The sequence below is a fragment of the Bombus fervidus genome, chromosome 3 (genome assembly GCF_041682495.2).
Source record: "Bombus fervidus isolate BK054 chromosome 3, iyBomFerv1, whole genome shotgun sequence".
Classification (NCBI taxonomy): domain Eukaryota; kingdom Metazoa; phylum Arthropoda; class Insecta; order Hymenoptera; family Apidae; genus Bombus; species Bombus fervidus.
Window position 1 is genome coordinate 16,724,397 of NC_091519.1, and position 26,509 is coordinate 16,750,905.

Sequence of the window (26,509 nt, forward strand, 5' to 3'; positions counted from 1 at the left end):
TAATGTACAAGTAAATATACTTCGACTACGACAATAAGTCAACCTTTGTGAGAGCATGCGCAATATCGACTTTTCATGGGAAACACAGTAGTGAGTTCAACGGGGATGGATCTGACAGAACTCGTGCATCCGTTGCGTCGGTTTTACTCAAGAAGCTATTAATGAAAGCGGTAAAATGAGTGACAGAAAATTCCTTAAAGTAATGATAGAATCTAGTAGATTTTCAACGTGATCTTTAAATCGTGCTTTGTCTTAAATTTGTTTAAATAGTTTTGCATCCGTATCCACTATGTTAACGGGAATATTTAAAGGGTATGTTTTGAATAGAAACGGATTTTATCTATAATCTATAATAACGATAGATATTAAAAATGTTCATTGGTTTCTAATTTTTTAAACTTCATATTTTAATAGTAATTAAATATTATTAAACATTGTAATATTACCTCGTCGTTGCTGAATATATTTAAACTTTTTTAGAACGCTTTTATGTTGCGATGACGAAAATTCTACCTGGAATAGTATAATTAACGCGGACAGACATCCTCTCAATGAGACTACGTCTGTATTACGTGTCCTTTATAGGATAGTAATTCCTACGATCGTAATTAGCGGCATTTTTGGTAATGTTTTAATATTCCTGGTGTTATCTACTCCGGTGTTTCGAGGAATTTCGTACCTATATCTCCGAGGACTAACTTTAGCAAACGCCGGGGTTCTTCTATCTTGGATACCTGTATGTACGTATCACGATATGAATATAAAAAATATTAACAATTTAATTAAAAATATTTTAAATAAACATAAGGTAATCAACAATATTTTAATTTAAATGTTATATTATATTATAATTTAGAATTTCTAAATAAAAATTATATGATTTCAGTTATTAGATTAGGATATGGAACGAGGAACAATTACCCGTCTGTTTTTTACCATGCTCATTTAGAACTGGTTGCCGTAAACACGTTCGCTATAGCCAGCATTTCAATTATGACTTGCTTAATTGTCGATCGATATATCTTCATCTTTTTCCCGGTTCGCATCCGCAGCAGAAACGCACGCAAAAATATTCGCTCTTTTATCCTGTGCTCTTTTATTCTCGGATTCGCGGTATCGTCTTTTTACTTCTTTCTTTTTTTTGTAAAAAAAAAATAATTACTGCCTATGAAAGTTCCAATTTTATTTAGGATCATTTTATAGGTAAGCGCTCCACTAACAGGTATGAGAACAGTATATGAACAGCAAGAAGATACCGGAACTCTCTTCACACTACGCGAAAACACCTCTATCACCCGAAGTGCTTTATGGAACGCATACATTTGGATCATGGAAGTCGTGTTACGACTCTGCCCAACTATAATTCTTCTTTTACTGAATAGCTTTGTGGTCAAAAGATTTTTGCAGCTCAACGCTAGGAAGAGAGAATTTCAGTCGGTTTCGGAGAAGTTTCGTACTGCAAATGTCCCTGAAACTTCTTTATTGAACCGTAATCGAGGATACAGGTAGCGTTTAAAAAATAAAGATTATAATGCACCCTCAGAATTTTCTACAAATAAAGGTTAAATTAATAATTATTAATAATAAATTAATAAATAAATACAATTTAATTGTCACAAAAATTATTTGTTTAGAGAAGAACAACATTTAACTACATTAATGTCGATGATGGCAATATGTTTTATAGTAACAATGATCCCATCGATATTGCTTGAATTTGTATATTATGATTATAAGAGTACAGATGGTGCTTACCTCTTATTTCGAGCATTTGCTGCTGTCACGGAGCTTTGTAATTTTGCTATCCATATTATCATATACTTTATATGCAGCAGAGAATTTCGAAAAGAATTCTTCAAACTTCTTCAGGTAAATACAGATTTGAAAAGATACTCAAACCAAAGTGAAAGAATTTGAAGTCGAATTTTTTAATTTAAAAAATTCGAAATATAGAATAGATGTAGGAAAAGTACAGTGGAAGAAGATGTTGAACGACCAGTAGGTGAAATCGAAGATTATAGTCGACATGGGACAACAGTTCGATTAACACCAGAACAGACAAAGTTAAATTCTCCAGCTTCTGCAAGTAAATTAAATCCTATGGAAGAAGATAAAGAATCAGAAGTATTAAATGCCTCTGATATTGTTTAAAGATTATATTATAAATAAAACACTTTACATGTAATAAGATATATTAATTTATTTACATATATAATGAAATATTGTTTTATTCTGTCATGCAGAAGTTATGTATAATAAAATTTAACTTTTTATGTATATAATTTCATTTAGATAATAAAAACTTGTTTGTAAAAATATTTTTATAAAGTAATATTCTAAATATACTAATCCTAATAGTTATAATATATTTTCTCCATCTTATAATATTACAATATTTGATCCAATCATTATTTTAGTATCTTTCGCAATCATTATGATAATGATATTAGAGGGCACTAGTAGTTGCAGATACACATGGATATTCCTATGTCCATACAGAATACAGATGATACACAATATCATCAAAGAACAACACATAACCTAAACTGTCAAAGTACACATAGACACGTCGAATAGTATTAGGTATCAATTTATCAATCTCTGGTATTATTTCTTGTTCACAAAATTTAATTCAATAGTGTTTTCTTCAATGTAGTTCATTGTTTAAATAGTTGGGTACGTGTTTAAACATATATAAATAGTTATTTCATGTCAAATATAATTTATAAATATATATATTTTCTTTATATGTATAATACATACGATTAATAAGAAAATTTTACAGTTAATCCTTAATTATGTGTGAATTACCACCAGAATTAGTTACTAAGCCATTAGCTCTTATTGGCTTAACTGGTTTAGACATTGCAAATCCTGTACATCGGTCAATTTGGGATGCATTCAGTAATAATCGCAGATTAGAAAGTTCTGCCATACAATTTAAATTACTTAGCCCTACTCATGAATTCCCTACAGTAAAACCGAAGGTATATTATACCATATATAATTGTATAACATAATTTATGTATGTGGTTATTGAATTACTAAAATCTTATTGATATATTTCAGAGGAATTCATATGAATATTATAGGCCCAAAGGAATATTGAAACGTAATTGGATGAATAAATATCTTAATGAAATTCCAGCAGTTGTTGTTGTATTTTATAATTTAGATTGGAATGATCCCCAATGGAACGAGAAAAAGATGGAATGTGCTTCTAAAGTACAATCTCTTAGGTACAGATTATTTTAGATATCATTAATATTATTCATTAAAAAATATTGTAATCAACACTTTTGACTGCTTGCACTTTTAGAAATGCTTTAGATGGAAGAACTACAAAAATAGCTGTAGTACTTATACAACATTGTACACAACCTCCACCTGGTTCTGAAGATACTATTGCAACTGAACGTGCCACAGCTGTCTGTGGAGCATGTGAACTATCTCCAAAGTTATTATACATTTTGCCACATGGAAATCATTTACTAGGATATATATCTAGGTAATTAATAAACTAATTGTAAATCTCTACTTCTGATTATATGCTTTAGTTACACATATTTATATTTATTTCAGACTAGAAAGTGCATTATATGATCTAGCACAAAACTTTTATCATCATGAATATCGTATTGTCAAAGGACATAGAGATCAACTTAATAAAACTATGCAAAAAAATGCATACAAACATTTATTTGTACGTCATCAATTTAAGATGGCATTTTTAAATGAATTAAGACAAGATCAAAATTTAGCTCAGAAGTAAGTGTAATAACATTGGAAAAGATTTTGAGTACAAATAAAAGGTACAAAATTATTTTATAGGCATTATACTCAAGCATATAATCACTTATTGGAAATACCAATAACAGACACAAATGTGATGGAAATTACAACTATTGCTTGTTTTATAAATTATAAGTTATGTAAAGTAATGTTCAACTTAAATGTTCCTAAAGATGCTATATCGCAATTTAGACTTCATACTGACAGGTCAGAAATATATGTAATAACATAAGGAATATATAATATAATAAGTACTATTACAATAACATTAAATTGGTAATGCAGATTCAGAATATGGACTGGTCCAAAGGAACTTATATTTGAACATCATGCTTGGATGTGTAGTCAGTTTTCTACATTTGCAGAATTATTTGATGATGCTATTCGACAGGGACTTCCTGGTGTCCAAACTCAGCACCCTGGATATTATTTTCAATCAGCAGCTCATCATGCAGGCTTAAGGCAAGCAGCTTGCAAAGAACTTTGTCAGGTATAAAAATTAGTACATTTAATACAAATGGTATTTTTATATACAAAATTTTTAAGCATTATATGTATTGTTCTAGAATGTTACTAGTTATCCAGATCCAGACCCATTAGCAGGCGAAGAAAAACTTGAATTCTATGGGCAACGACCATGGTGTCCTGGAAAATTCAGTGCAGAACCCATAGATCCCATAAAAAAAGCACTTGCTATACAGGCTTTACAATATAAAGAAAAATACACAGTTCATCATTCTGTATGAAACATATTTAATACTTTTTCAGTCAAAAATATATATTTATCTATAGCTAGAAATGACTTTAATCTAAAACTACATTATATTTTCAGAATATAATCATTGCTTTACTGGGCAACGCAATTTCACAATTTAAGATATATAGGTGTCCAAGAATGAGGAGAGTATTAGGTATGATATATTTAATTAGAAGCTATATAAATTTTTACTTAATAATATGCATAGTAATTGTGTTTCAGTCGTACAAATGGCTGAAGAATATTATAATTCTAAAGATTATGGGAAAGTTCTAACGTAAGTCAAAAATTAAATATTATTGTACTTATATAAATTTATTGACGCTACTAAAAGAATTTTATAGTATTCATTAGTTCAAAAGTTGACTCTAACATTATTTCCTCTAGACATATTTCATAACTTAACATCAAAATCATAAAATTTGATTGGCCAGATTATTGATGCACATGTTGTGGGAATATCACGGGGAACGATGGCCCGTCTTAATCACAAATATCTTAAAGAATGCTTTACGTGCGGCATATCTCTCTACAAGTGTTCAAGACTACATCACCTTGGCATTTGAAGCTTTGGGACCTTCTACCACGTTTTCAGAGGATTATAAAGATGCTGTCTATAATAACATCATTAATATTCTTCACGTGAGTAACTTTTATTTAAATTTTGTATAAGCATTTGTAATTAAACAATTAAGCAAAATATTAAATTCCAGAAAAAACCACCAATTCCGGAATCTGACTTACCTGATGATGTGAGATATCCTGCAGTAGAAAAGTGGGTAGTGGAACTAAATAAGTCGGAACCAATTGTCTTTACAATTGATGATAATAACATGAGTTCGTTTATAGAAGTTAAAGCAAGATTTTTGCAGCCAAAGTATGCTGTCAATTCTATGGTTACTGTGGAAGTCATTATTAGGTAATTTTACAAGCTCACATTATTTTTATATATATAGAGAAAAACAACTTGTATAACAGAATGTTTTGTTTTATTCAGAAATTCATACAGCAATAGTGTTGAATTTTCTAAAGTATCAATAACGGTTAATAGTCCAGGATATAATTCAGAATTCGTCGTTGCTGATGCTGAACATAATAATCTTATTTTTCACGGGAAAGAAATGAGAAAATTTCCTTATCAATTTGAAGCCCCACAACAAAATGAGAGTAGCGAAATACGTATTACGACAATCTCATTATATATGAGTAGTGATAAAACGTGCTGTATTATTTTGAGATTTTCTGCTGTAGGGAGAGAAACAAATTTTTTGAGTCGATTATATCCTGAAATACAACAGCTTCGGTATGTTTAAAATACTGATAGATATTTATGCAGAAGACTAATGCATTTTATATTTACAATAGTAGAGGAGAGTTTGAAACAATACAATCATTAGTCAGTGCCGAAATAAAACAAGAAGAATCTACTCTGAGTATAAGTACTGAATCCAACAATCCAGCACTTTTAGGAGAATGGCTACCTATTAATATATCTATTGCTACTAATGAAAAAATATCATCAGCATTTTTAAATGTATCACTTGTGTCTGATGGAGCAAATGAACAGTCAAGTACGTATGTAACTTACCACAAAAGTCCATACTGCCATTTATTACACATTACACACATTTGTCAATAACGATTCGTTAAATTGTAGCGGAATTAAGTTTGACAATGAATAATAAGCAGTCGGTAATATCAATACCAATTGATAATTTGGAAAAGGATTGCGTTACTCATCAAACTGTATACTTAAGGGCTCACAAAGTTGGTGATCGAGATATTCATATAAAGGTATACATTGTACTCTTTTAACCCTTTAATTTTTGTAAAATAAAATAATGTCAATTTCATAACAGGTAGAATATACAAGATCTAAACAAATTAAAGGATCAAAAGAATTAACATATTCATTATCAGTTACAAAGCCATTTGAAGTGTCAACATTATTTTATACCACTCTTTTTGAACCACTGACGAAAGGCTTCATTAATGAGCCATTTATAATAATGCCTCACATTGTTTGTGTGTCTCCATGGCCTATAAATATTATAAATACTTCTATAGAATTGGTAAATAATATTTCTGATAGTTATTAATCTTCTACTGGACATCATAATTATGTTAATTATATAATTATATAGGGAGATTTAATAGAAAGGGAAAATGGAAATAAGGCAGTATCTGTTTTAAGTGGTATTACACTTTCTGCAAATGAAACAGGTACGGATGTGTATTGTTTGATACCAAAAGCAGGTGGTGAGCAACCTATTAGTACAGGAGTCTATACTATTAAATGGAAACGGTAAGCAAAGGTATATAAAATTCTAAAATGGTTAAATAATATAATTCTAATAGTTGCTATTTCAGTGCAAATGATGATAATGCATTAGAAACCAGCAGCAGTGTTACTTTAGCACCTCTAGGAGTTGAGGATGCTGTAATTTGTTTGGAAGCCAAAATACCTGCTCATGGTTGGGTCCGTACACCATTACTAATATCATATTTTATAAAAAATCATTCTGACAATATGATTACATTGCGATTGACTATGGAAGCTAGTGATGCCTTTATGTTTGCTGGACAAAAACAAGTAAACACTCATTTTAAACTGTAAAATCTCATAATATGATTATTAATTTGGTCATTTTTTTTCTTAGATTGACATTTACATACTTCCAAAAAATGAAAGAAAAGTTGAATGGATTTTACGACCATTGGTGGCAGGTTTTGTACAACTTCCATCATTGTCTCTAACAGTTCCCACTGGTAATAATTTTATTGGTTAATGTATTTTTATTAATTATGTCTTGAATTATGTTTTATTTTTAGTTATATTTATATGTTACATGTAGATGAAGAACATAAATTAAGCAAAGCGCGGCTTTCGGAGTTAGTAGAGCGGTCAATACCGAGTCATATATATATTCTTGTAAGTATCGTAGTTACATTGTTTGCTAAAAGATTAGATTAAAAAATTATATGTATTTTTTTACAGCCAACTTCGCAAACCCTAGAAGAATAAATAAAATAGCAAATAAAGAAAACAGATACCAGAGGAGAAAAGAATTTTGTTCTTTTATCAAAATATATTATTGAGCTACATTCATATTGAGATACATTCTCCATACATTCTTAGATATAACAAGATTTCTTACATAAGAGTAATAAGACTATAAGTATCAATTTGTTAAATATAATTTATTTGTTATTTTAAAGTATAATAAACAAAAGTCCCTAATCCTTTAACACGCATTCGGTTCCGTCAACAACATACATATTCGTTGACGCAGGGATATCGATTTATGTTGCCATAGGTACATTTCTATAGAAACCACATTTTTTAAAATATATACACTGTGGTCATGCATACACGCGAAACACAGTATATTAATAATTCCTTTAAAATAAAAAATTTAATAAAACTAAAAATTATGATAAAACTTAAACAAAATGGTGAATTATGAATATGAAGATCGTAAATAATGACATCGATAATGCCTGATAACGATTCTACGCATAATACTTCTTCGGAAAAACAAAATGAAAAGTGCTTGGACCGATTGCTGACGCCTATTTTTCGTATAAACTCGGAAGAATCATTGGCTCGTAATCGAAAATTTGTAAAGGTAATCGGTGTTATTATTAAGATTAATTCAGCACGAAATGTATATTATAGACACTTCATAATAGAACCTAACATCTTTCATTTTTTATGCTGTGTTACGTAATCAGTAGTTAGGTAACAGTGAATCTTACTATATATTACACTAAAAAAAATTATTTATAAATAGGATCTGGAACTTGCAAAAGCACGTTTGCGAACTTACGCTGCGTATACTCCAACTGATCGAGAATTACAACAACGTGCAACGGAATATCGCAAATATCTCCAGAAGTATATAAGAAATTTCGCTCCATGACAAGTCGATTTTATGTCGGGAACGAAGTACATCCATTCAGTTTGATAACTCGAGCCGAACGAACAAACTTTCAAGTGAAAAGTTTGTTGATCGTTGGGATCGATGCATCAGACTGATAATTCAAAACGATAGTATTAAACTAACGAGAAAAAAACAAACTAAATATAAGAATCTATACTGTCTAGTAATGTGTTAAAATAAAATGTTTGATTATTTTAGTTACGTAATTTTATAGAATAAAGAAAATATATACTTACGGCACGACGATGATCTAATACGATGAATTCTATGATAGAGACGAATCGTTCCTATAGAAATACGAAAAGAAAACGCGTGGACAAGTACGAACGGTGTTCACCTGTAGAAATGGAATATTCACGTTCATTTTTTACGTGTGACGGCATTATCATCGCTCGTAATTACTGACACGCAGAACGTGTATGTACGATAGGATAAGTTCGTTTCAAAAGTTACCTGATAACGACCTAAACCAATAATTCGACAAAAAGCTATATAATACTCCAACGTTAAATTCTACCGACAAGTATAACTTTAGATTTCAATCTTTATAGAAATATTTTAAAAATTATACTGCTAGTATTGTGTATAAAATATTGTTTAAAATTAATATCATGTATAAATCGAAGCATTTATAATGATTATCGATCGGTTACGATACTTTCATTATATTTTAAAATTGTAATTTATAAGAGGTTTTAAAACATCGATTAATACTTTATTAACTCTTGCTTACCTGTTCGTTGATAAGACATAAACATTCTTTATAAATCTATCTCTTATAATCGCTCTTTATTGAACAAAAATTTAAGAAGAACTGGTATGTAACAGCTGTGCCGAATAAAGTCTCAATATATAAATTTATATTTCTACGTGGCGTTAGCTTACCAGCTGAGTAAACAAATTGATATTGAAACTTCTTGGTTTGACCATTATAGGTAGCCTAAAAACATCTGTATCAATAGCATCTTTATCTCTCTTATATCATTTTCTTTGTAATTTCGTCTGAATGATAACGCAGCTCTCAATAATAACTTGAAAGAATGTTGCAATTTGAAATTCGGTCTAATTTTTATGAGAAAAATGAAATAATAAACTTTTTCGGATCCTTCTCACAATTATTTATTACAATAAATTATAAACAAAAATTTTTCAAAAATAAGTTACATTTGCATATAGTACCAAAATCGTCTTTCTTTTCGTTAAAATTATGGAAATTAAGTTAATACAAGAAAAAACGAAATGATAATGTATATCGCTTTGAGGTCATCTATCGCTAAGTTATGCGTAGAAGCATAAACCGGTATAAGTTCGCTGCGCTGCGTTAGTAAAATTTTAATGCGTTATCGCCGTTGGCTAGTAAATATAATACCCATTAAAATAATATACCACTAAATACTATAAAAACATTGTTCATTGGCCTTGTAACTAGTAACATTTATTATTTTTGAGATATTTTAAACTCATGACTCATTTTTAAATAAACTGCAAAAAGAAAAATTGTAGTTTTATTTGTAATCGGTAGAGTACTACTGATACTAAGATATCAATTGGAATAGTATTTTTTCGAAAATTGTGATATGTAGTCATTTCTTAATTTATTATTTTGTAAAAATGGAAGAATTTGATGCAATGAAAAATATATTATTCTTTCATTACTATTTAAAAAAAATAGTATAATTTTAATAAATAACTCTGTGTATATTTATACATATATCAAATATTTTATGAAATCGTTGTACTTTTAATAAATTAAATCCATTGATCTGAAGCACAAATGTTGTGGAAATATTCATTGTTTAGATATTGGGTTGTCTGGAAGTTCGTGCCGATTTTCGATAAGTGGACAGGTATATATCAAATTGATTAAAAACAAGTGACATGTGTACATATTCTAAATTCTAATTTTTTAGAAAAAAGTTTGATTAAAATATATTAATTTTTGTTAATTTTGTGCGCTCTTAAATATGGAAGGAAACAAAGTGCATTATAGGCAGTTGATGCTTTTCTTCTACCAGAAAGGCAAAAATACCACACAAGCAGCAAACAAGATATAAGCTGTTGAGCGGAAAAAATCTTGGGGAAAGCGGAATGAATCACCTTTAGCCACCCCAAAAGTCGGTCTTCATCCGAAGAGAATCATGTTCTGTGTCTGATGCAACTGAAAAGGAATCCTGTATTACGAGCTTCTACCAAACAACCAGACCATAAATTAGGAAAAGTATTGCTCGCAATATGACGAACTGAAAACAGCAATTGGACAGAAACGACCAGAACTAGCGAATCGGAAGGACGTCATGTTTTATCAGAACAATATGCGGCCTCGTGTATCTTTGATTACTTGACAAAAGCTGTTGGAGCTTGATTGAGATATGTTATCCCACCCATCATATTCACCAGACATTGCACCCTCAGCTGTTCACCTATTTAGGTCATTACAAAATTCCCTTAAAACTTTAACTCTTCGATCGATATAAAAATTCATATTGAAAAATTTTTAGCCGAAAAACCTGAGAGATTCTGCAAGGAAGGAATATTCAAGTTGCATGAAAGATGGGGAAAAGTTGTGGAAGAAAATGACATCTATATAATTTAATAAATGTATATCGAAATTTAAATGTGTTGCGTTTAAATTTTCCTTAAAAATCGGAACGAACTTTTCGGACAACCCAATATCATACTATATATATGTATTAAAATAATTATGTCTAAATTAAATACTTAAAATCCTATGTATGCAGCTAATGTAGCTTGCATATAAGACTAATTTTTACTAGTTTAATAACTGCTACTTACTTTCACAGTTTACAGTTAAAAATATTTAATCATTAAGTACTTATGAAATTGTTAATTATAGGTGCAATTCTTTCAGGATTATTTAAATGTACATGATGAGTTCCTTCTACTTTGTGGTATTCAAATCTTTTAGCACCTAGTTTTATTTCATCTAATACTTTTTCATAAGATTCTGGATTATCAAATATCATTCCGGGTACAGCACGAATATTAAGATAAGCGCACTTTATTCGAGATGCATATGCAAGTACTAGATCCAAAGATATCATACCCAATGCAGAAACCTAAAAATTAATATTAATATTAATATAAAATCAATACATAACACATCTAATATTTTATGTAAGATATTTTACCTTCAATCGCGGATCACGTGAAAAATAATATCGCTCAGGTTCACTGGCAGGTCGTAAACCACGTTTCATTAATATTATTGCGCCTTCTTTAGTTATGGAACCTTTATAAGCATCTTCAACAATTTCAAGCACTTCATTATAATCGTAGGATGGAATACCACCAGATTGTAGTGATTCATATTTTAGAAATTTGTCAATGTTATCACTAATTATATCAGGACTTTTTGTTATATCTTTTACACTAGGACTTGCAATATCTAAACTTATCATGAATTCTACTTCATCAGGAAAAGATGCAGCATATAAAAATGATATTGCTCCTCCTAAGGAATGTCCAAGTAATTTCACCTATGGAAATGACATTTGATTATGTACAAACATATACATAAAGCAGAAACAAACAAGAAATTAATATTGATTTAAAATAAGTCATTATGTATGTACAAAAATATATGCATATATGTATATGTGTGTATATGTATATATATATATATATATGTATCATGCACTTTGGTCTTATAAGGCATATATCTTATATAATGCAACATATAGATAGTCAGATATACAGTTTAGTATACATTTTCAAGGCTGACTGTTACATTTATATAACAACAATAATAAAATAAGGTTTGTGGTATTATACATTATGTATAATAACATTTATTTAAACTAAGGAGCGGTGAGACTAAATCCACTCGCTAACCTTTGTCCACTTGAAATATTTCACAATTCTACGTAGTAGAATAATACCATCCCAATAAACATAATAGTACTGACACTTTGGATAATGGGAAGATAAACCATGACCAGGCATATCCAAACAGAGTATTGAAATCTCATCAGATAATAGAGGAATCAAAGTGTCAAAACTGCCAGCATTGTCTTGTCGTCCATGTAATGCCACTATTGGTTGGATCCCTTTGGGACCCCACCATTTGCCTACAGGTAATTGATTATTGTGTCACAATGAAATTACTTAAAGAAAAAGGAAGAGAAACATGGAGAGAAAAATTTAACTATTTTAAGTATATAAATATATTGGCATTCAAACTTCCTAAAAATAAATATCTTTAAATAAGAATTTTAATAGGAAACAAAGTTGCAGCTGATGAATTAAAGTTTGTTATCATCTTAATATATACGTGTCCTATAGTTATACAACGACACTACATGGTTCATAATACATAATTTGAAGCAATTAATATCAATGACAATGAAGAATGCAAAAACTTATCATAAGCATATAACAGTCAACCTTGTACCAAATAACTTTTATGATATTAATTCAATTATTATAAAGATGATTGTATAATGTTACAATTTCTGCACTATAATGTTAAGATCATATTTATATATGAATTTATATATATTATGACATCATCAAAAACTGCAAGATACTTAGTAGTACTTTAGTAAAACTGAACTTTTGTACAAGAAGAATATAGAATTATAAAAGATCGTTGTATAACTTTTAATTGCTTGCTAACCTTGTTCCACTTATAATGTTTAACAACTCTACGTAGATTAATAAGCCCATCCCAAAATACATAATAAAACTGTCCAATAGGAAGATGGGAAGATAAACCATGACCTGGCAAATCTATAGCTAGAATGGCTACATTTGATGATAGTAACGGAATTAATTTATCAAATGTTCCAGCATTATCTTGCCATCCATGCAATGCCACAATCGGTTGTTGATCAATTGGTCCCCACCATTTTCCTAAATTGATTATTATTGTACTATGATATCTTTTAATCTTTATTAACGTAAGATAGTGAAAATTTATGATAATTAATAAAAATTTAATGAAAAGAAAGATGAATTACTGACCGCTTATGGTGCCCCATGGTACAGGTATCTGAATTTCTTCCACACCTGAAAATTATTGATATAGTGTAAAAATGCTTAATTAGAAGTCTGTAACATAGAAATATAAATAATGTGTTAACTTACTATGGATATTGTGTCCATTTATATTTTTAGTAGGAGTAGACTTTGTCAAGACTTTGTCTATTGTACTCATTTTGTTAGTGACAGAATACTAGTTACTGTTTCAAATTTGCAATGGATATTATGTTGTTTATATATATTTATCGATAAATCTCACTTTATACAAATTTCGTAACAAATACGAAATTAATACTTGTCCTATTTATGATATAAAAGCGCAAAGTCATTTATTAAGTCAAAATACGAATACCTTCTCAATTATATAAAATGTGCACTTGTATATTATATATAAAAAATTTCAAAATTTAAAATAATGTATCACTTATTTTGTTTCATTTACGATTTCCTAGACTACTTGTTCTTGAAGAAATTTTATTAATAATCTAAAATTGATTTTACTATCAAACACACATGAAACGAATTCGAATATTTAGTATTATATAATTTTAATGACTATATTTACGGATTTCACAACTGAAAATATTCTTCAAAGACATTTAAAATGTTAGATATCACCTTAATGTGCAAGTTTTTTTAGGTATTAAAAGCTAAATGATTAGATAACACACTTGATGTTTAGTAATATTTAAATAATTTGATTTAACTATTTATAGTAATAGCATATCGGAAAATGCATTAACTACTCGTGTACCTACCGTTTTTCACTTACGATATGAGTTATTGATAATTTCACACTTTTGTATGGGTTTATTGACTTAGCAAGAAGTATAAGATTGTTACGGAAAACATACGAATCATTAAGAAATTAGTAAGTGATGAATAATTCTAACAATGATACGATTAAAAAGTTGCGACTGAAGACGTCAACCTTCAAAAGAGAGTAACGTGGAAGAAATGACTTGTGATTATTAATATTTACAGACTGATTCATCCACATAGCGATATAAAGTATAAGGTCGCTATAATTATTATATTCGTTATAATATTTTACAATAATATTGGTATTATAATCCCGAATTATTTTAGGTTGACTTTTTATTAAATTCTGTTTTATCAACTGCTGTATACTATTAAAATGGAAAGCAAGAAATACATAATAAAAACTGTAATTCATGCAGGAACCAAAACTATTAATTTTGTACCTGGAACTAAAGTGCATATATTTACATTAATATTCTAATTATGATAAGCATAAATTAATAATTGTAATTAGAATCATATATTAATTTTTAGGTACTCTTTCATTTTAAAACAACAAAATGTGATCCGGGAAAAACATTAATAGATGATAGCAAAGCAATGGGAAATCCGATGGAACTTGTCTTAGGAAAACAATTCAAACTTGAAGTATGGGAGAATATTATACAGAAAATGGCACTGAATGAAGTGGCTTGCTTTAGAATTGACAAAAGTGTATGTTTGTAATAATATAAAAATATATTCTAATACTTAAAACTGATATTTTAATACTACCTGTTATTCCAGTTAGTTGCAGCGTATCCTTTTGTGTCTAAAACTTTGAGGGAAGTCGCAAAACCACAATCACAGAAGCGTAACTATCATTGCTGCGGTATTGCTTTACAAAATGATGGAATTGGATACAACGATTTGAATGAACTCATTAAGTGTCCTCAAGATTTAGAATTTACAATTGGTATTGATCAATCTCATGAAATTAACATTACTTTTTTATCTTTTACTTTTCTATAATTTATCTAAATATATGCATATTTATAGAACTTGTTAAGGTAATCTTACCTGATGAATATGAAAAAGAGACATGGCAAATGACTGAAGATGAGAAATTGAAAAGTATTCCAGACATAAAAGAGAAGGGAAATGCATTATACAAAGAAAAAAATTATGATCTTGCATGTGAGATGTATGCTAAAGGCATTGGAATATTGGAACAAGTTATGCTTGGGTCAGTATATAAATATATTTACTATTTTTTTTTCTTATTATATCATATTTGTTATTGTTATATGTAGTGAAAAACCAAATGAAGAAGAATGGTTAGCTTTAAATCGTTTGAAAACTCCATTGCTTCTAAATTATGCACAATGTAAATTAATTCAAAAGGAATATTATGCAGTTATTGAACATTGCACAACAGTACTTAAACATGATCCAGGTTTGCTACTTTAGATCATATAAACTACTATAGATCATATAAACAAATTGAATGTGTTAATAATATACATTATTCTTAGATAATGTAAAAGCATTATATAAGAGAGGTAAAGCATATATAGGTGCATGGGATAAAGAAAACGCTGTTAAAGATTTAACAAAAGCTGTTGAATTGGATCCTACATTACAAAATACAGTTGAAAAGGAGTTACAAGCATTTTTTGCAGCTATTAAAGAAAATGATCAAATAGAAAAGAAGAAATTATTAAAACTATTTCGATAAATGTATATAAAATTATTTAAATTATATAAATAGAAAGATAAAAATAAATAAATAAATAAATAAATATATATATATGCATGTATATACGTGTATATATGTATGTATTGTGTAACGAGCAAAATATTTTTATTAATTAATTAATACATGCACTTAAACAATGTGTAAGATATAAATAATGAATGTATAAAAAATATCATTTATGATAAATATATATGTATTTACAAAGTTGTACATTATCTAATCAATATATAATGTAATTAATGTAATCAATTGATATAATTAATTGACATTTTCCTGTTGTAAAAAGCGAATCTTTATAACACAGATGAGAGACAAGTCCAATCTATGCTTTATGACTCTTAGTTAATAATTTTTTATTTCATCTTTTGGAATTTTGCTTTACGCCATCTGTAAACCTCATTCTAGGAATAATGACTGTCGATCGACAGAAAAGTATCATGTTTGACATATGGTTCCATTTATTTTACCCTATTATAATTAAGCTTAGAACATGGAGTGTCGAATTTTCTTAAATACAGATTTGTATAATTACTCTTAAGGTAATTACGTAATTTAGTTAGCTATCATAAAACTATTATCCCGACATCGTACGAACTTAACCTGTTACACCATTGATTTCAAGTTAATATATATAATAATTTGTAAAAGCATCTCGTAAATAAATTTTTTGTGTTTGTATTTCTTCTTGTTGTTAATTGTGTAATATATCGAATGAACTTTGAAACCCTTGTAAGACAAGACAAGATCAGCACAAGCATTGTATCAAAATTCGTTTAGAAAATGTATTTTAATATTTATTAATTAAGTTGCTTAAGACTGATAGAAAGAGGATGTAATGTTTAATATAAAAAATTTTTAGGTTTAATAAATAAAAAACTTGTGTGAAAAAATGAAGCTTGTATTTAAGAATATTGATAAAGATGGAAAGGGGTGAGTATTAATGTTCTTAATGCTTCATAATATAAGTGAACAATAGAATTTAAAAGAAAAAAAAAAAAATTATTAGGAGTGTGTCCCTTGTCCCAGAAAATACAGAAGATATGTGGCATGCGTATAATCTTATTGCTGAAGGAGATTTTGTTAGTTGTTCCACTATTAGGTAGGAACTTTAATGTTAATTGTATATGGAATAAATCTTAATACTTCATTTAATATTATTATATTTATAGAAAGGTGCAAATGGAATCTGCAACTGGTAGTTCTAACAATTATAGAGTCAGAACTACTTTGACTATATGTGTTGAAGGTATTGACTTTGATACACAGGCATGTGTTTTAAGACTGAAAGGTAGAAATGTAGAAGAAAATAAATATGTTAAGGTAAAGTCATTTAAAAGTATTCAACAAATTATCAAAAATATATTTGACTTATAATTATTTTTAGATGGGAGCATATCATACACTGGATGTAGAACAAAATAGAAAATTTACAATTACCAAAGTTAAATGGGATTCTATTTCTTTGGAAAGAGTTGATACTGCATGTGATCCCACACAAGTAAGATTGTGATAATAAGAGTAATAACAAAAATCACTGTTGGAATTTTATAGAACAGTATATTTTATTTTATTATATTTTAGAATGCAGATGTTGCTGCCGTGGTAATGCAAGAAGGTATAGCACATATTTGCTTAATAACTTCCAATATGACAATTGTTCGTGTAAAAATAGATCAAGTTATCCCTAGAAAGAGAAAAGGAAATGTTTCACAGCATGAAAAGGTTATATATATATAAATCTTGTGTTTAGATTAATGTTGAATATCATCGATAAAATTTTCATATTATATGAACTTTTTAGGGTTTAACAAGATTTTATGATAACATAATGCAAGGAATTTTGAGACACATCAATTTTGATATTGTGAAATGCATTATTCTTGCAAGTCCTGGCTTTGTCAAAGATCAATTTATGGATTATATGATACAACAGGCCATTAAATTGGATAATAAAATAGTATTAGAAAATAAAGGCAAATTTTTACTTGTGCATTCTAGTTCTGGTTTCAAACATTCACTGAAAGGTATATTAAATTCTTCAGACTTACATAAGTGAATATAATAATGCACATCTTATTCTTTTTTTTTTTTTTGCAATAGAAATATTAGCTGAGCCTACAGTAATGTCGCGAATCTCGGATACGAAAGCATCAAGTGAAGTGAAAACACTAGAGACATTTTATACAATATTACAAACTGATCCTTCTAGAGCTTTTTACGGGAAGAAGCACATTGAGAAAGCTAATGAATCTCAAGCTATTGAAACATTACTTATTTCAGATAAATTATTTAGGTAAACAATGGTACAACAATCTTTCTTTTTTATAGTATATTATATTCATATATTTATAATTATAATAATTATATCTAGATGTCAAGATGTTAATATAAGAAAAGAATATGTCGAATTGGTTGAAAGTGTGAGAGATTCTGGTGGGGACGTAAAAATATTTTCGAGTTTGCATGTATCCGGTGAACGTGAGTTAGCGAGTTCTAAGTTGTTCAAGTTTTGATATTTTAAAATGTTTGTACAATATTTTTAATGTTCCATATAGAATTGGATCAACTTACTGGAATAGCAGCTATACTACGTTTTCCTATGCCAGAATTAGAGGACGAAAGCGATGGTGAAAGCGATTCAGACGAAGATAACTAAGATGTCTAAATAATACTCTAACGTACGACTTTCTATATGTTTGTGCTGTGCGCAATCAAAAATACAATAAAATAAGATATATTAATAACAAAAGTCGCAGATCCTATATTTTTCTCACCTACTGTCTTCCGTTTTATTCAACGTTTAAGAATATGTTATTGGATTTGTCACATGGTGGCGCTGTTGTATATTTCTAAGTTCTTGAGTGAGTCTTCTGTTATTTTGTTCCACGAAACACGTGAATCTATTGTAACTTATTTTTTACACGTTTATATAGTTTTACATTTTTATTGCATAAAGGTCGTTATATAAAATGGTCGTAATAGGAAAGAAAAAGGTATTTGTTAAGATTATGGTTTTTTTGAAAATCATTTATGTAACTGTAATTGAGGTTATTTTCTCTTACAAAGAATAGAGAAAATTGGGAATATACATACTGATTATCTTTTAGAAGTATTTTTGTTTTATTGTTAAAATCTCTTTTATATTTGTAGTATCAGGCTGGGGAGGGAGCACAATTTATGTCAAGGAAAGCTGCCTTGAAAAAGTTACAGCTTACATTAATAGATTTCCGTAGACTATGTATATTAAAGGGCATATATCCAAGAGAACCACGTAATCGTAAAAGGGCACAGAAGGGACAACCTGGTATTAAAACATTATATCACAAAAAAGACATTCAATTTTTGATGCATGAACCAATAATATGGAAATTAAGAGAATTAAAAGTATGTTTAACTTGAATATCACAATATTATAATCCAAAGATCAAATATTTACAAAAATGATATTTCTTTAGGTATTTAATAAGAAAGTTGGAAGAGCAAGGGCTTTGAAAGAATTTTCAGATATGAAAAGATATCTAAGTAATCATCCTACCTTGAAATTAGATCACATTGTTAAAGAACGTTATCCTACATTTATTGATGCACTCAGAGATCTGGATGATTGTTTGACTTTATGTTTCTTGTTCAGTACATTTCCATCTCTTAAGCATATACCAAGAGACCAGTCTTTATTATGTAGAAGATTGACAATTGAATTTTTACATGCTGTAATTGCTGCTAAAGCTTTACGCAAAGTATTTGTATCCATTAAGGGATATTATTATCAAGCTGAAATTAAAGGACAAATAATAACCTGGATTGTGCCTCATCATTTCAGTTTTGAGCCCCAAGCAAAAAATGATGTTGATTTTAAAATGATGTCTATATTTGTAGAATTCTACATTACGATGTTAGGCTTTGTGAACTTTAGGCTATATCATACCCTTAATCTATATTATCCTCCAAAACTCACTACTAGTGGTAAGACGATTTTCCTGAAATATTTTTATGTAGGTGATCGATCTTATGGTTGCATAATAGAAATGTTTGATGCGTAGATAATAGTGAAATGTTACTCGTGGATGAGGAAGCATATGTATCAGAAAGGATAGCTGCATTGAGTGTACCGTTAGTAAATCTTGATCCTACATCGCAAAATACAGAAGACGAAGAATTGGAGATGGATCAATTTGCAAATGTATGAAGAAATTAATCGAATATTCTACTTTTCTTAACATTCATATATAATTATTTACTTTAGGAAGATGATGCTACAAAACTGGAAGAAGCAATGAAAGAAGCAGAAAAAATAAAAAAGTTAAAAACAATTTTTAAAGGTTTGAAAGTTTTCTTGAATAGAGAAATACCAAGAGAGCCTTTAGTTTTTATTTTACGTTGTTTCGGAGCCGAAGTATCTTGGGATAAATTACTCTTTGTTGGGGCGACATTTGATGAAAACGACGAAACAATAACGCATCATATAGTGGATAGACCTAGTATGACCAAGCAGTATATTTCTAGGTAATGTTTAGAAATACTTTTTTTATTATTTTAATGAATACCTTAATTAATTGATGTTTTCATAGATATTATGTACAACCACAATGGGTGTTTGATTCAGTGAATGCTAGAGAATTGTTACCTGTAGAGAAATATTTAATGGGTTGTATACTTCCACCACATCTTTCGCCATTCTCGGACAGTCGCCATGATCAAACTTACATTCCACCAGAGGAACGTGCTCTTATGGACCCTGAATTTAAGCTTAACGATGGTGCGTATTTGTATTTTAATTAAATAATTATTGATAGGCAATAAGTAGTAAAAAATTAATTTTTCTTGTTTATTAGATGAAGATGAATCCGAAGAAGAGACAGAAAATGAAGAGGAAAGAGAAGAAGATGAAACAGAGGAAAGAGATTCTGAAGAAGATTCGAACGAGGAAATTGAATCGAGTAAAAAGTCGGACGAAATAAGTGAGAAAGAACTACAACGAAATCGATTGAAAAAGGTTGGCTATCTCCAAACACATTCTTGTGTATACTCTTATACGAATACCTGTATATACTTATTTTGTATATACTTCTAATTATAGAAAATGAAAGTCAAAACTGGAGAAGTGACGAAGGAGGATCCATGGGAGAAGAAACGGCAGGAGAGGCAAGAGTACCGATTACGAGAACGAATGATCAAAAAGAAACATCGCAAGTTGTATAGGAGCATGATGGATGGTCGTAAAGAGAGAGCCAAGGAAATATGGCTTCTTCGCAAGAAGAGGCGGCTGCATGACACCGCTGAGAAACAAAAGCGCAAGGAAGAACGTAAACAGAAAAAAGTTAAAATTGCTGAATGAAATTGAATAAAAAGAAAACAAAAAGTAATATAAGCTCAACGTTTAACATTTACTTTCGTTGTACATATATCATATTTCTAAATGTACCGTATTAAGAATTACATCTTATCACGTTTTTTATATCACTTACCACGTTCCTTTTTCATGTTGTTATATTAATGATTTCGATCATAAATTTACGAAGATTCCACCGTGGAACGTGATGACTTTTTCGATAATCGTAGGTACAGTTACGCGTAATGGAGAGATGCCTTCAATCCAGTCCTCCCACTTACCGGAAGCCCACGTAGCCGACGATCCTGGTCCCTACTTTTCCACCGAAGGACTTTGAAGGCCAGACTACCCACACACGTTAGCCTACGCAATCGCGAGTGCCATATGTGTGTGTATGTACGTCTTCATGAAAGTTATTTATCACGATGGTCTTCTTGATTTAATGACCATGCATAAAAAATTTTGCACGTTCGACACTGCTCCGTTAATGGCACTGTTCGAAAGGTCGTGCATTGATCTCGAGCAGTTCAATCGTGGAACGCTCTTCATTTCGGGTTCGTTTCGGTCATTCGATCTCTAATGCGTCTTTGATTACTTCCGTGACTTTCGCTAGACGAATTAGCATTGAAGGCCGAATCCATTTAACGGCGGATAAATTACCGTCAATGCATCCGGTCACTTTGCGTACTATGTTCGTGAGTCACCTTGAATCGAACATTGGAATCGGATGCGAGAACGAGATACCCATGGGCGGGTATCTCGCCATTTCTGTTACTTTGCAATTTTATAATTTTTGCGCTTTTCTTTTTTGGTATGGACACATATTCATAGAAGAATTTCGAAGAGCCACGAGTGATATTTGAATTCAACTTAAAAAATTTTATTTAGCGATTGTATCATCACGATCGTAAGAGCAAAAGTATATAGCGAGCTTTTCACACAGTGAAAGTAAACAACCGCTTTGTTATTCGTTGGATTTCTATGCGGTCATCATCGTGATTTTCACTGATCGACTATCGGGACGATTTTCATTTTTATTCAAGACACGAACCTCCCCGTTTGCAATGCCGCACGACCAATACCGAGGCTCTAACAATACTAATCGTGCTTCTAAATCTCTTATAAAGGACAAAGAAATGACTGGTTTCAGAGAGCGTAAAAAAGTTATAGAAAATTAAACAAGAGGAAACGAAACAACACAAATCGTTTCTACGTAAATCAGTTCGAACTTGAGCAACACGTTTCCTTTCGATAAATCATTTCCCGTTCAAACAATCGGTAAACCGCCATGTCTTGCGTAAAAAAAGCATTACTTCTGTTTCTCGTCAAGGTCGACAATTGATTAATGTCTATTTATGAAAATCGACTTGCAGCGTTTCTCTTTCGCCTGACATAGGTTTTTCACGAGAACGCTCTCGACTCTGGAACCCACTTCTCATCGATTTCTTCGGTTATTTGCAGTGGTGACTGAACCGATGTGTCGCGACACTATCGTCGGTGAAGTCACCAATACTCGGTCCGATTCAGGTGTGCGAGCCGTGTTCAGATCGGATGCTTACGTCACCCTTGCTATTCCTGTTCCAGCCCATCTCCATTCCGATTCCGAGTATCCTTAAAAACGAGCATCCCTAGAAACTGCAACACGATCCAATAACGTTCTAATCTGCTGCTCTAACTTGCGGTCTTCGACAAATTACTCTGCTTCGTTAGATCTTTGGATTTCGCGTATTTCCACCATGAAAATCAAAACAATTTTTAATTGACCATCTTCCTTCATTGCACAGCGATTAGGCTTGGACGTTTATTTTATTGTTTTGCGAACTTGGATATATGTTCTTTTAAGCATAGAAGAATTTGTAAAGGAAGATTACGAAGCAAGGATTATCCTTTGGAATTCTATGCGTTGGTTCCTTAATGTTTTTTTTCAGGATATCGATGCTGAATTTGGTGTGAAACCTGGATGTGAGTGCGTGGGATGTGGCTGCGAGAATATTGGAACTACCTACATGGCTAGTGGTAACGCATCCGACTGTGAAATATCAAGGCTTTCGAAAACTCTTTCCTTCGAGTTCGAAGGTAACAACGCTTACACGAGATTAAAAGATTATATCGACGATGATGAATATAACGTGGAAAATAAAAGAGAATAGTTTAATGAATATTTTCCATTATAAAATACAGGTATTCGAGATAATAAAAACGATAAAGAGATGTTCCAGTGATTACCGTTTAGAGTGTCCCCGTCACAATGTTTCACACAGTAATATACATGGTCGTGTAATTAACCGTGGATGCAAAGTAAACAGCAAAGTTACCATATTTATTTGTATTGACATGTAGGTACGAATCAGGAAGAACGGCCTTGAATTTCATCGGTATCCCGCGTAATTGCAGTGTAGCGTCTCGCGAGAGATCATCAACGAAGTAGAAGAGGCGGGTTCTGTTTTCGCGAGGCGAACACAGTGGATCGTTACCGGTTGGAAAAAAAGTGTAATAAATGGCAGAGGATGCCTCTCGTATGAGCAAGCGAATAATTATATAATCAAGGTTATTACTGCGTTAGATAATCGATGCACCAACGCGATAAAGACGCCGCTGCGTTTGGCTGATAATATTAAAGAATGGCCTTGGAACACTTACCCCAAGATCTTGCTTAAAAGATCGTCATCAAAGCTGATGCTATGCGAAAGACGTTCGAGTTGAATGCACTTTCATGCGTTTTAATTGTTCCCTGCCGGCCGTTCGCCTCCGACGATGATTAACTTCGATGATTTCAATGCCGACAGAAGCGATGCGTTTGCTCGAGGGATCTTAAACGGGCTTCATGTTTCATCCGTATGACGACGTTGGCGTGAAGAAACCTTTCGATCACGTTTATTAAAACTTGCAACGGATGAAAAAGTCTCTTTAATTATGTTTAAAATCGCGTGACGCGATGTTCTAGTTTTAGTATTCGTTTAATGCTTAAAGTTATGGCTACGGTGGACGCGTTTTAACGAATGAAACATCTGGATGATCTTGAAATTTTGCAAGTCACCAGTTACGAATTATCGATATTACTAAACATATTTGCAATAGAGAGAATCGTTGTCCCAAGAAAAACCACTGTCGTGGAAATACCCTCGATCTGAAGTCAACATTACATCACATTATTAACATATTCTTGATATTTAATAAAGCCAAGTAAATGATTTGCGGAGATATAACGAATCACGAGAACAAAGGAACGAAAATTATGAGCGGTGCTGTTAATCGTGCCTTTCATTAAGAAAATCAGCAGCAGGATTGGCTATTTCAATTCGTCGCGACGCGAATTACGCGCTATAAATCAACCTGGATACTTTTACGCGGCGTTCGATCGCGAAAGAGGTAAACGCGTCGATTATCGTGACCTCCGGCCGATCTAGGAATTCCTGTTGCTCGACGGAAAAGCGCGGTGCGTTATGGAGTGTCGTCGGCGAAGCGTGTGGCGATTGCATTGTGATGTAACGCATGATTCAATGGAACAGGGGATCATTCACGTTGGTTGACGACACGTGCCTGGCTCGTTTGCAAATTGGTCAATTATCATCGATCACCGATGATATTGGTCGGTATTTTGATCGAACGTTATCCTTTCTTCTTTCGTTCAACCTTTACGGGGTGATGAACATGTTGCCGCAACCTGTAGGAGAGGTATTTTCATGAAATCGGAATACCACAGAGTAACGTAGATTTTTTTGTAACCAAGATTATCCATTATCGTGCATTAACGTTCGTTTCGCTAAAAGAACCGATAATCAAGCGTTAAATCGAGGAAATCCGTAGGAAAGAAAACATTGCATAGGTAGTCTATACAAGGATTAGAGGATAATTTATTTTAAACGGAAGATATTATTTATAGGAAGGTAAAGAAGAAGGGGGAAAAAGGAGCATTTAGTTGCTACCAAGAGAGGAGTAGCCGAGCTGTTTAACCGGAGCGAAGAGAGATCTCAAAGGGGCAGGTATTTATTACGGAAGAAGTTGACTCCGGGAACAGTGTCAGCATTCATTCTCGTCATCACGGGGTGCCGTGAGCGTGTCCGTAAAAATGTACAAGATGTTCAAAGGGAGACTAATTACAAAGTGGTTTTGCGTGGCGGACGGTCGAGCTTTTGAAATTTGATCGAGCAACCGATCGCCTCGCCGTAGTCTGGCGTCGAAGTTTATCCTGAGTTGGCCAGGCGGATGACGCATCGTCGAAAAGAATACGAAATGAACGTGTGCCCCCACGAACCCGTTACCTATACTACTCCCCGGCGAACTCGAGCTCCCTATCGTATAAAGTACAAGGTGTGCTTCTAAGGTGTATCTGAGATCAAAAGATTTTACTTGAAAGATAAAGTGATACGTTGTACTCTTGGTTCTTTCTTTCTTTTTTTTTTAATTTGCAGTTCGATTAAGCCTTAGAGGTTGAGATTTTATCTGACGAGAATTCTGTTCTGAAGCTGTCATTCGTAACGATCGCAAGCAATAATTTTTTTACTACTTATCTTTGATCATAATTATTTAATTATATTTAATTTGGTATTATTGGCTTTTAAAATACAAATAAAAATGTATTTCGATGTGAAATTTCACGCGCGCTAACATTATCATGATTTTCTTTAATAGATTCGCTATTGTATTTGCGCATACATCGCGTTCATTCGATTACTTTAGATTCGATTTCGACAGAAACGAAATAGTATGCGCTGCGTTAGAAGAAACATTATTACGTAGGATAAAGGTCTTTTTGTTGAAAAAATTACGAGTGAGAGGTAGCTATATAACGTATATCATTTAAGGGTTAAAAACAAGACCAGATGGTTTACTTTCCCGCAAATTTCAATTGCTCTGCGTGAAACCATGAATCACCGTTAACGTAATCGCTGGCAGGTTGCGCAACATTGTTTCGACCGAGGCAACCACAAATAACGCGATCTCGAGAAAACAAAAGCTTTACCCTTTTTAATCAGGCAAAAGATCGCTCGATATCACAGGGAGGATCGTTGGTTGGATTCACGGAAGCCGAGATCTCCCTCGACCGGGATCTCATGGATCGTTGCTCGATGCTTTAAAAGATTGCATCGTGCCTCACGGATCGTTGCTTCGATCCGCGGAAGGAAAAATCCATGGGATCCGGGGATCTTGCCGGGAATCGTCTGCCAGCCCATGGAACAACAGTT

At 31.4% G+C, this 26,509-nt stretch overlaps 7 protein-coding genes and 1 long non-coding RNA gene across 11 annotated transcripts; 6 read left to right on the plus strand and 2 right to left on the minus strand.

The window, feature by feature from the left end:
- Nucleotides 1–31: 31 nt before the first annotated feature.
- LOC139985968 (probable G-protein coupled receptor B0563.6) lies at nt 32–2,318 on the plus strand. The gene is made up of 7 exons (XM_072000898.1): nt 32–170; nt 271–312; nt 481–740; nt 887–1,113; nt 1,204–1,505; nt 1,635–1,869; nt 1,954–2,318. The coding sequence occupies exons 2-7, from the start codon at nt 290–292 to the stop codon at nt 2,149–2,151; spliced, it is 1,245 nt and encodes a 414-aa protein (XP_071856999.1). The 5' UTR covers nt 32–170; nt 271–289; the 3' UTR covers nt 2,152–2,318.
- Nucleotides 2,319–2,498: 180 nt separating this feature from the next.
- On the plus strand, nt 2,499–8,733 carry Gry (trafficking protein particle complex subunit 11 gry). 3 transcript variants are annotated; one of them, XM_072000865.1, is made up of 21 exons: nt 2,499–2,676; nt 2,786–2,987; nt 3,070–3,239; nt 3,320–3,508; nt 3,583–3,768; nt 3,832–3,999; nt 4,078–4,282; nt 4,359–4,532; nt 4,625–4,703; nt 4,772–4,826; nt 4,984–5,191; nt 5,263–5,468; nt 5,547–5,852; nt 5,915–6,120; nt 6,207–6,343; nt 6,409–6,621; nt 6,694–6,854; nt 6,920–7,142; nt 7,210–7,318; nt 7,405–7,481; nt 7,548–8,733. In XM_072000865.1, the coding sequence occupies exons 2-21, from the start codon at nt 2,799–2,801 to the stop codon at nt 7,572–7,574; spliced, it is 3,288 nt and encodes a 1,095-aa protein (XP_071856966.1). In that variant the 5' UTR covers nt 2,499–2,676; nt 2,786–2,798; the 3' UTR covers nt 7,575–8,733. The 3 variants fall into 3 exon arrangements, with proteins under 3 accessions (XP_071856966.1, XP_071856967.1, XP_071856968.1); XM_072000866.1 differs by having other exon boundaries at nt 5,918–6,120; XM_072000867.1 differs by lacking the exon at nt 7,548–8,733 and having other exon boundaries at nt 7,382–7,481.
- On the minus strand, nt 4,288–5,390 carry LOC139985983 (uncharacterized). The gene is made up of 2 exons (XR_011799534.1): nt 5,270–5,390; nt 4,288–5,199 (listed from the first exon to the last, which is right to left on the minus strand). It is a non-coding gene; the product is annotated as an uncharacterized lncRNA (long non-coding RNA).
- Nucleotides 8,035–8,733, plus strand: LOC141445737 (uncharacterized). Its single transcript, XM_074111659.1, has 2 exons — nt 8,035–8,178; nt 8,344–8,733. Exons 1-2 carry the CDS (start codon nt 8,035–8,037, stop codon nt 8,470–8,472), a joined length of 273 nt encoding a protein of 90 aa, XP_073967760.1. The 3' UTR covers nt 8,473–8,733.
- Nucleotides 8,734–9,596: 863 nt separating this feature from the next.
- Nucleotides 9,597–14,393, minus strand: LOC139985973 (probable serine hydrolase). Of its 2 annotated transcripts, none has more exons than XM_072000905.1 (7): nt 14,253–14,393; nt 13,600–13,794; nt 13,477–13,521; nt 12,346–12,581; nt 11,643–11,990; nt 11,287–11,570; nt 9,597–9,975 (listed from the first exon to the last, which is right to left on the minus strand). In XM_072000905.1, the coding sequence occupies exons 2-6, from the start codon at nt 13,667–13,669 to the stop codon at nt 11,319–11,321; spliced, it is 951 nt and encodes a 316-aa protein (XP_071857006.1). In that variant the 5' UTR covers nt 13,670–13,794; nt 14,253–14,393; the 3' UTR covers nt 9,597–9,975; nt 11,287–11,318. The 2 variants fall into 2 exon arrangements, with proteins under 2 accessions (XP_071857006.1, XP_071857005.1); XM_072000904.1 differs by lacking the exon at nt 12,346–12,581 and adding an exon at nt 13,130–13,365.
- LOC139985972 (AH receptor-interacting protein-like) lies at nt 14,367–16,057 on the plus strand. Its single transcript, XM_072000901.1, has 7 exons — nt 14,367–14,512; nt 14,584–14,710; nt 14,791–14,970; nt 15,043–15,211; nt 15,295–15,481; nt 15,549–15,691; nt 15,771–16,057. Exons 2-7 carry the CDS (start codon nt 14,633–14,635, stop codon nt 15,971–15,973), a joined length of 960 nt encoding a protein of 319 aa, XP_071857002.1. The 5' UTR covers nt 14,367–14,512; nt 14,584–14,632; the 3' UTR covers nt 15,974–16,057.
- Nucleotides 16,058–16,415: 358 nt separating this feature from the next.
- On the plus strand, nt 16,416–18,743 carry LOC139985970 (protein pelota-like). Its single transcript, XM_072000899.1, has 10 exons — nt 16,416–16,533; nt 16,854–16,924; nt 17,001–17,093; nt 17,164–17,314; nt 17,379–17,492; nt 17,576–17,716; nt 17,796–18,018; nt 18,095–18,287; nt 18,366–18,472; nt 18,550–18,743. Exons 2-10 carry the CDS (start codon nt 16,884–16,886, stop codon nt 18,648–18,650), a joined length of 1,164 nt encoding a protein of 387 aa, XP_071857000.1. The 5' UTR covers nt 16,416–16,533; nt 16,854–16,883; the 3' UTR covers nt 18,651–18,743.
- An 81-nt stretch (nt 18,744–18,824) lies between these two features.
- LOC139985964 (pescadillo homolog) lies at nt 18,825–21,437 on the plus strand. The gene is made up of 8 exons (XM_072000884.1): nt 18,825–18,987; nt 19,145–19,378; nt 19,450–19,957; nt 20,035–20,174; nt 20,238–20,497; nt 20,563–20,750; nt 20,827–20,987; nt 21,072–21,437. The coding sequence occupies exons 1-8, from the start codon at nt 18,964–18,966 to the stop codon at nt 21,327–21,329; spliced, it is 1,773 nt and encodes a 590-aa protein (XP_071856985.1). The 5' UTR covers nt 18,825–18,963; the 3' UTR covers nt 21,330–21,437.
- The last annotated feature ends 5,072 nt before the right edge of the window (nt 21,438–26,509 follow it).

Excerpts from the sequence above, each read along its gene's own strand:
- LOC139985968 (XM_072000898.1), top strand. The coding sequence starts at position 290 with ATGTTAACGGGAATATTTAAAGG. Across the intron at positions 313-480 it reads TTAACGGGAATATTTAAAGG|AACGCTTTTATGTTGCGATG; the intron begins GTATGTTTTGAA and ends AAACTTTTTTAG. Across the intron at positions 1,506-1,634 it reads AACCGTAATCGAGGATACAG|AGAAGAACAACATTTAACTA; the intron begins GTAGCGTTTAAA and ends TTATTTGTTTAG.
- LOC139985973 (XM_072000905.1), bottom strand. The coding sequence starts at position 13,669 with ATGAGTACAATAGACAAAGTCTTGACAAAGTCTACTCCTACTAAAAAT. Across the intron at positions 12,582-13,476 it reads ACCATGGGGCACCATAAGCG|GCAAATGGTGGGGTCCCAAA; the intron begins GTCAGTAATTCA and ends AATTACCTGTAG. Across the intron at positions 11,991-12,345 it reads AATATTTCAAGTGGACAAAG|GTGAAATTACTTGGACATTC; the intron begins GTTAGCGAGTGG and ends TCATTTCCATAG.
- LOC139985972 (XM_072000901.1), top strand. The coding sequence starts at position 14,633 with ATGGAAAGCAAGAAATACATAATAAAAACTGTAATTCATGCAGGAACC. Across the intron at positions 15,212-15,294 it reads AGATTTAGAATTTACAATTG|AACTTGTTAAGGTAATCTTA; the intron begins GTATTGATCAAT and ends GCATATTTATAG. Across the intron at positions 15,692-15,770 it reads AGTACTTAAACATGATCCAG|ATAATGTAAAAGCATTATAT; the intron begins GTTTGCTACTTT and ends CATTATTCTTAG.
- Gry (XM_072000865.1), top strand. The coding sequence starts at position 2,799 with ATGTGTGAATTACCACCAGAATTAGTTACTAAGCCATTAGCTCTTATT. Across the intron at positions 2,988-3,069 it reads TCCCTACAGTAAAACCGAAG|AGGAATTCATATGAATATTA; the intron begins GTATATTATACC and ends GATATATTTCAG. Across the intron at positions 6,121-6,206 it reads TGGAGCAAATGAACAGTCAA|CGGAATTAAGTTTGACAATG; the intron begins GTACGTATGTAA and ends GTTAAATTGTAG.
- LOC139985964 (XM_072000884.1), top strand. The coding sequence starts at position 18,964 with ATGGTCGTAATAGGAAAGAAAAAG. Across the intron at positions 19,958-20,034 it reads TCCAAAACTCACTACTAGTG|ATAATAGTGAAATGTTACTC; the intron begins GTAAGACGATTT and ends TTTGATGCGTAG. Across the intron at positions 20,751-20,826 it reads TGAATTTAAGCTTAACGATG|ATGAAGATGAATCCGAAGAA; the intron begins GTGCGTATTTGT and ends CTTGTTTATTAG.
- LOC139985970 (XM_072000899.1), top strand. The coding sequence starts at position 16,884 with ATGAAGCTTGTATTTAAGAATATTGATAAAGATGGAAAGGG. Across the intron at positions 17,315-17,378 it reads AAGAAAATAAATATGTTAAG|ATGGGAGCATATCATACACT; the intron begins GTAAAGTCATTT and ends AATTATTTTTAG. Across the intron at positions 17,493-17,575 it reads CTGCATGTGATCCCACACAA|AATGCAGATGTTGCTGCCGT; the intron begins GTAAGATTGTGA and ends ATTATATTTTAG.
- LOC141445737 (XM_074111659.1), top strand. The coding sequence starts at position 8,035 with ATGACATCGATAATGCCTGATAACGATTCTACGCATAATACTTCTTCG. Across the intron at positions 8,179-8,343 it reads GTAATCGAAAATTTGTAAAG|GATCTGGAACTTGCAAAAGC; the intron begins GTAATCGGTGTT and ends ATTTATAAATAG.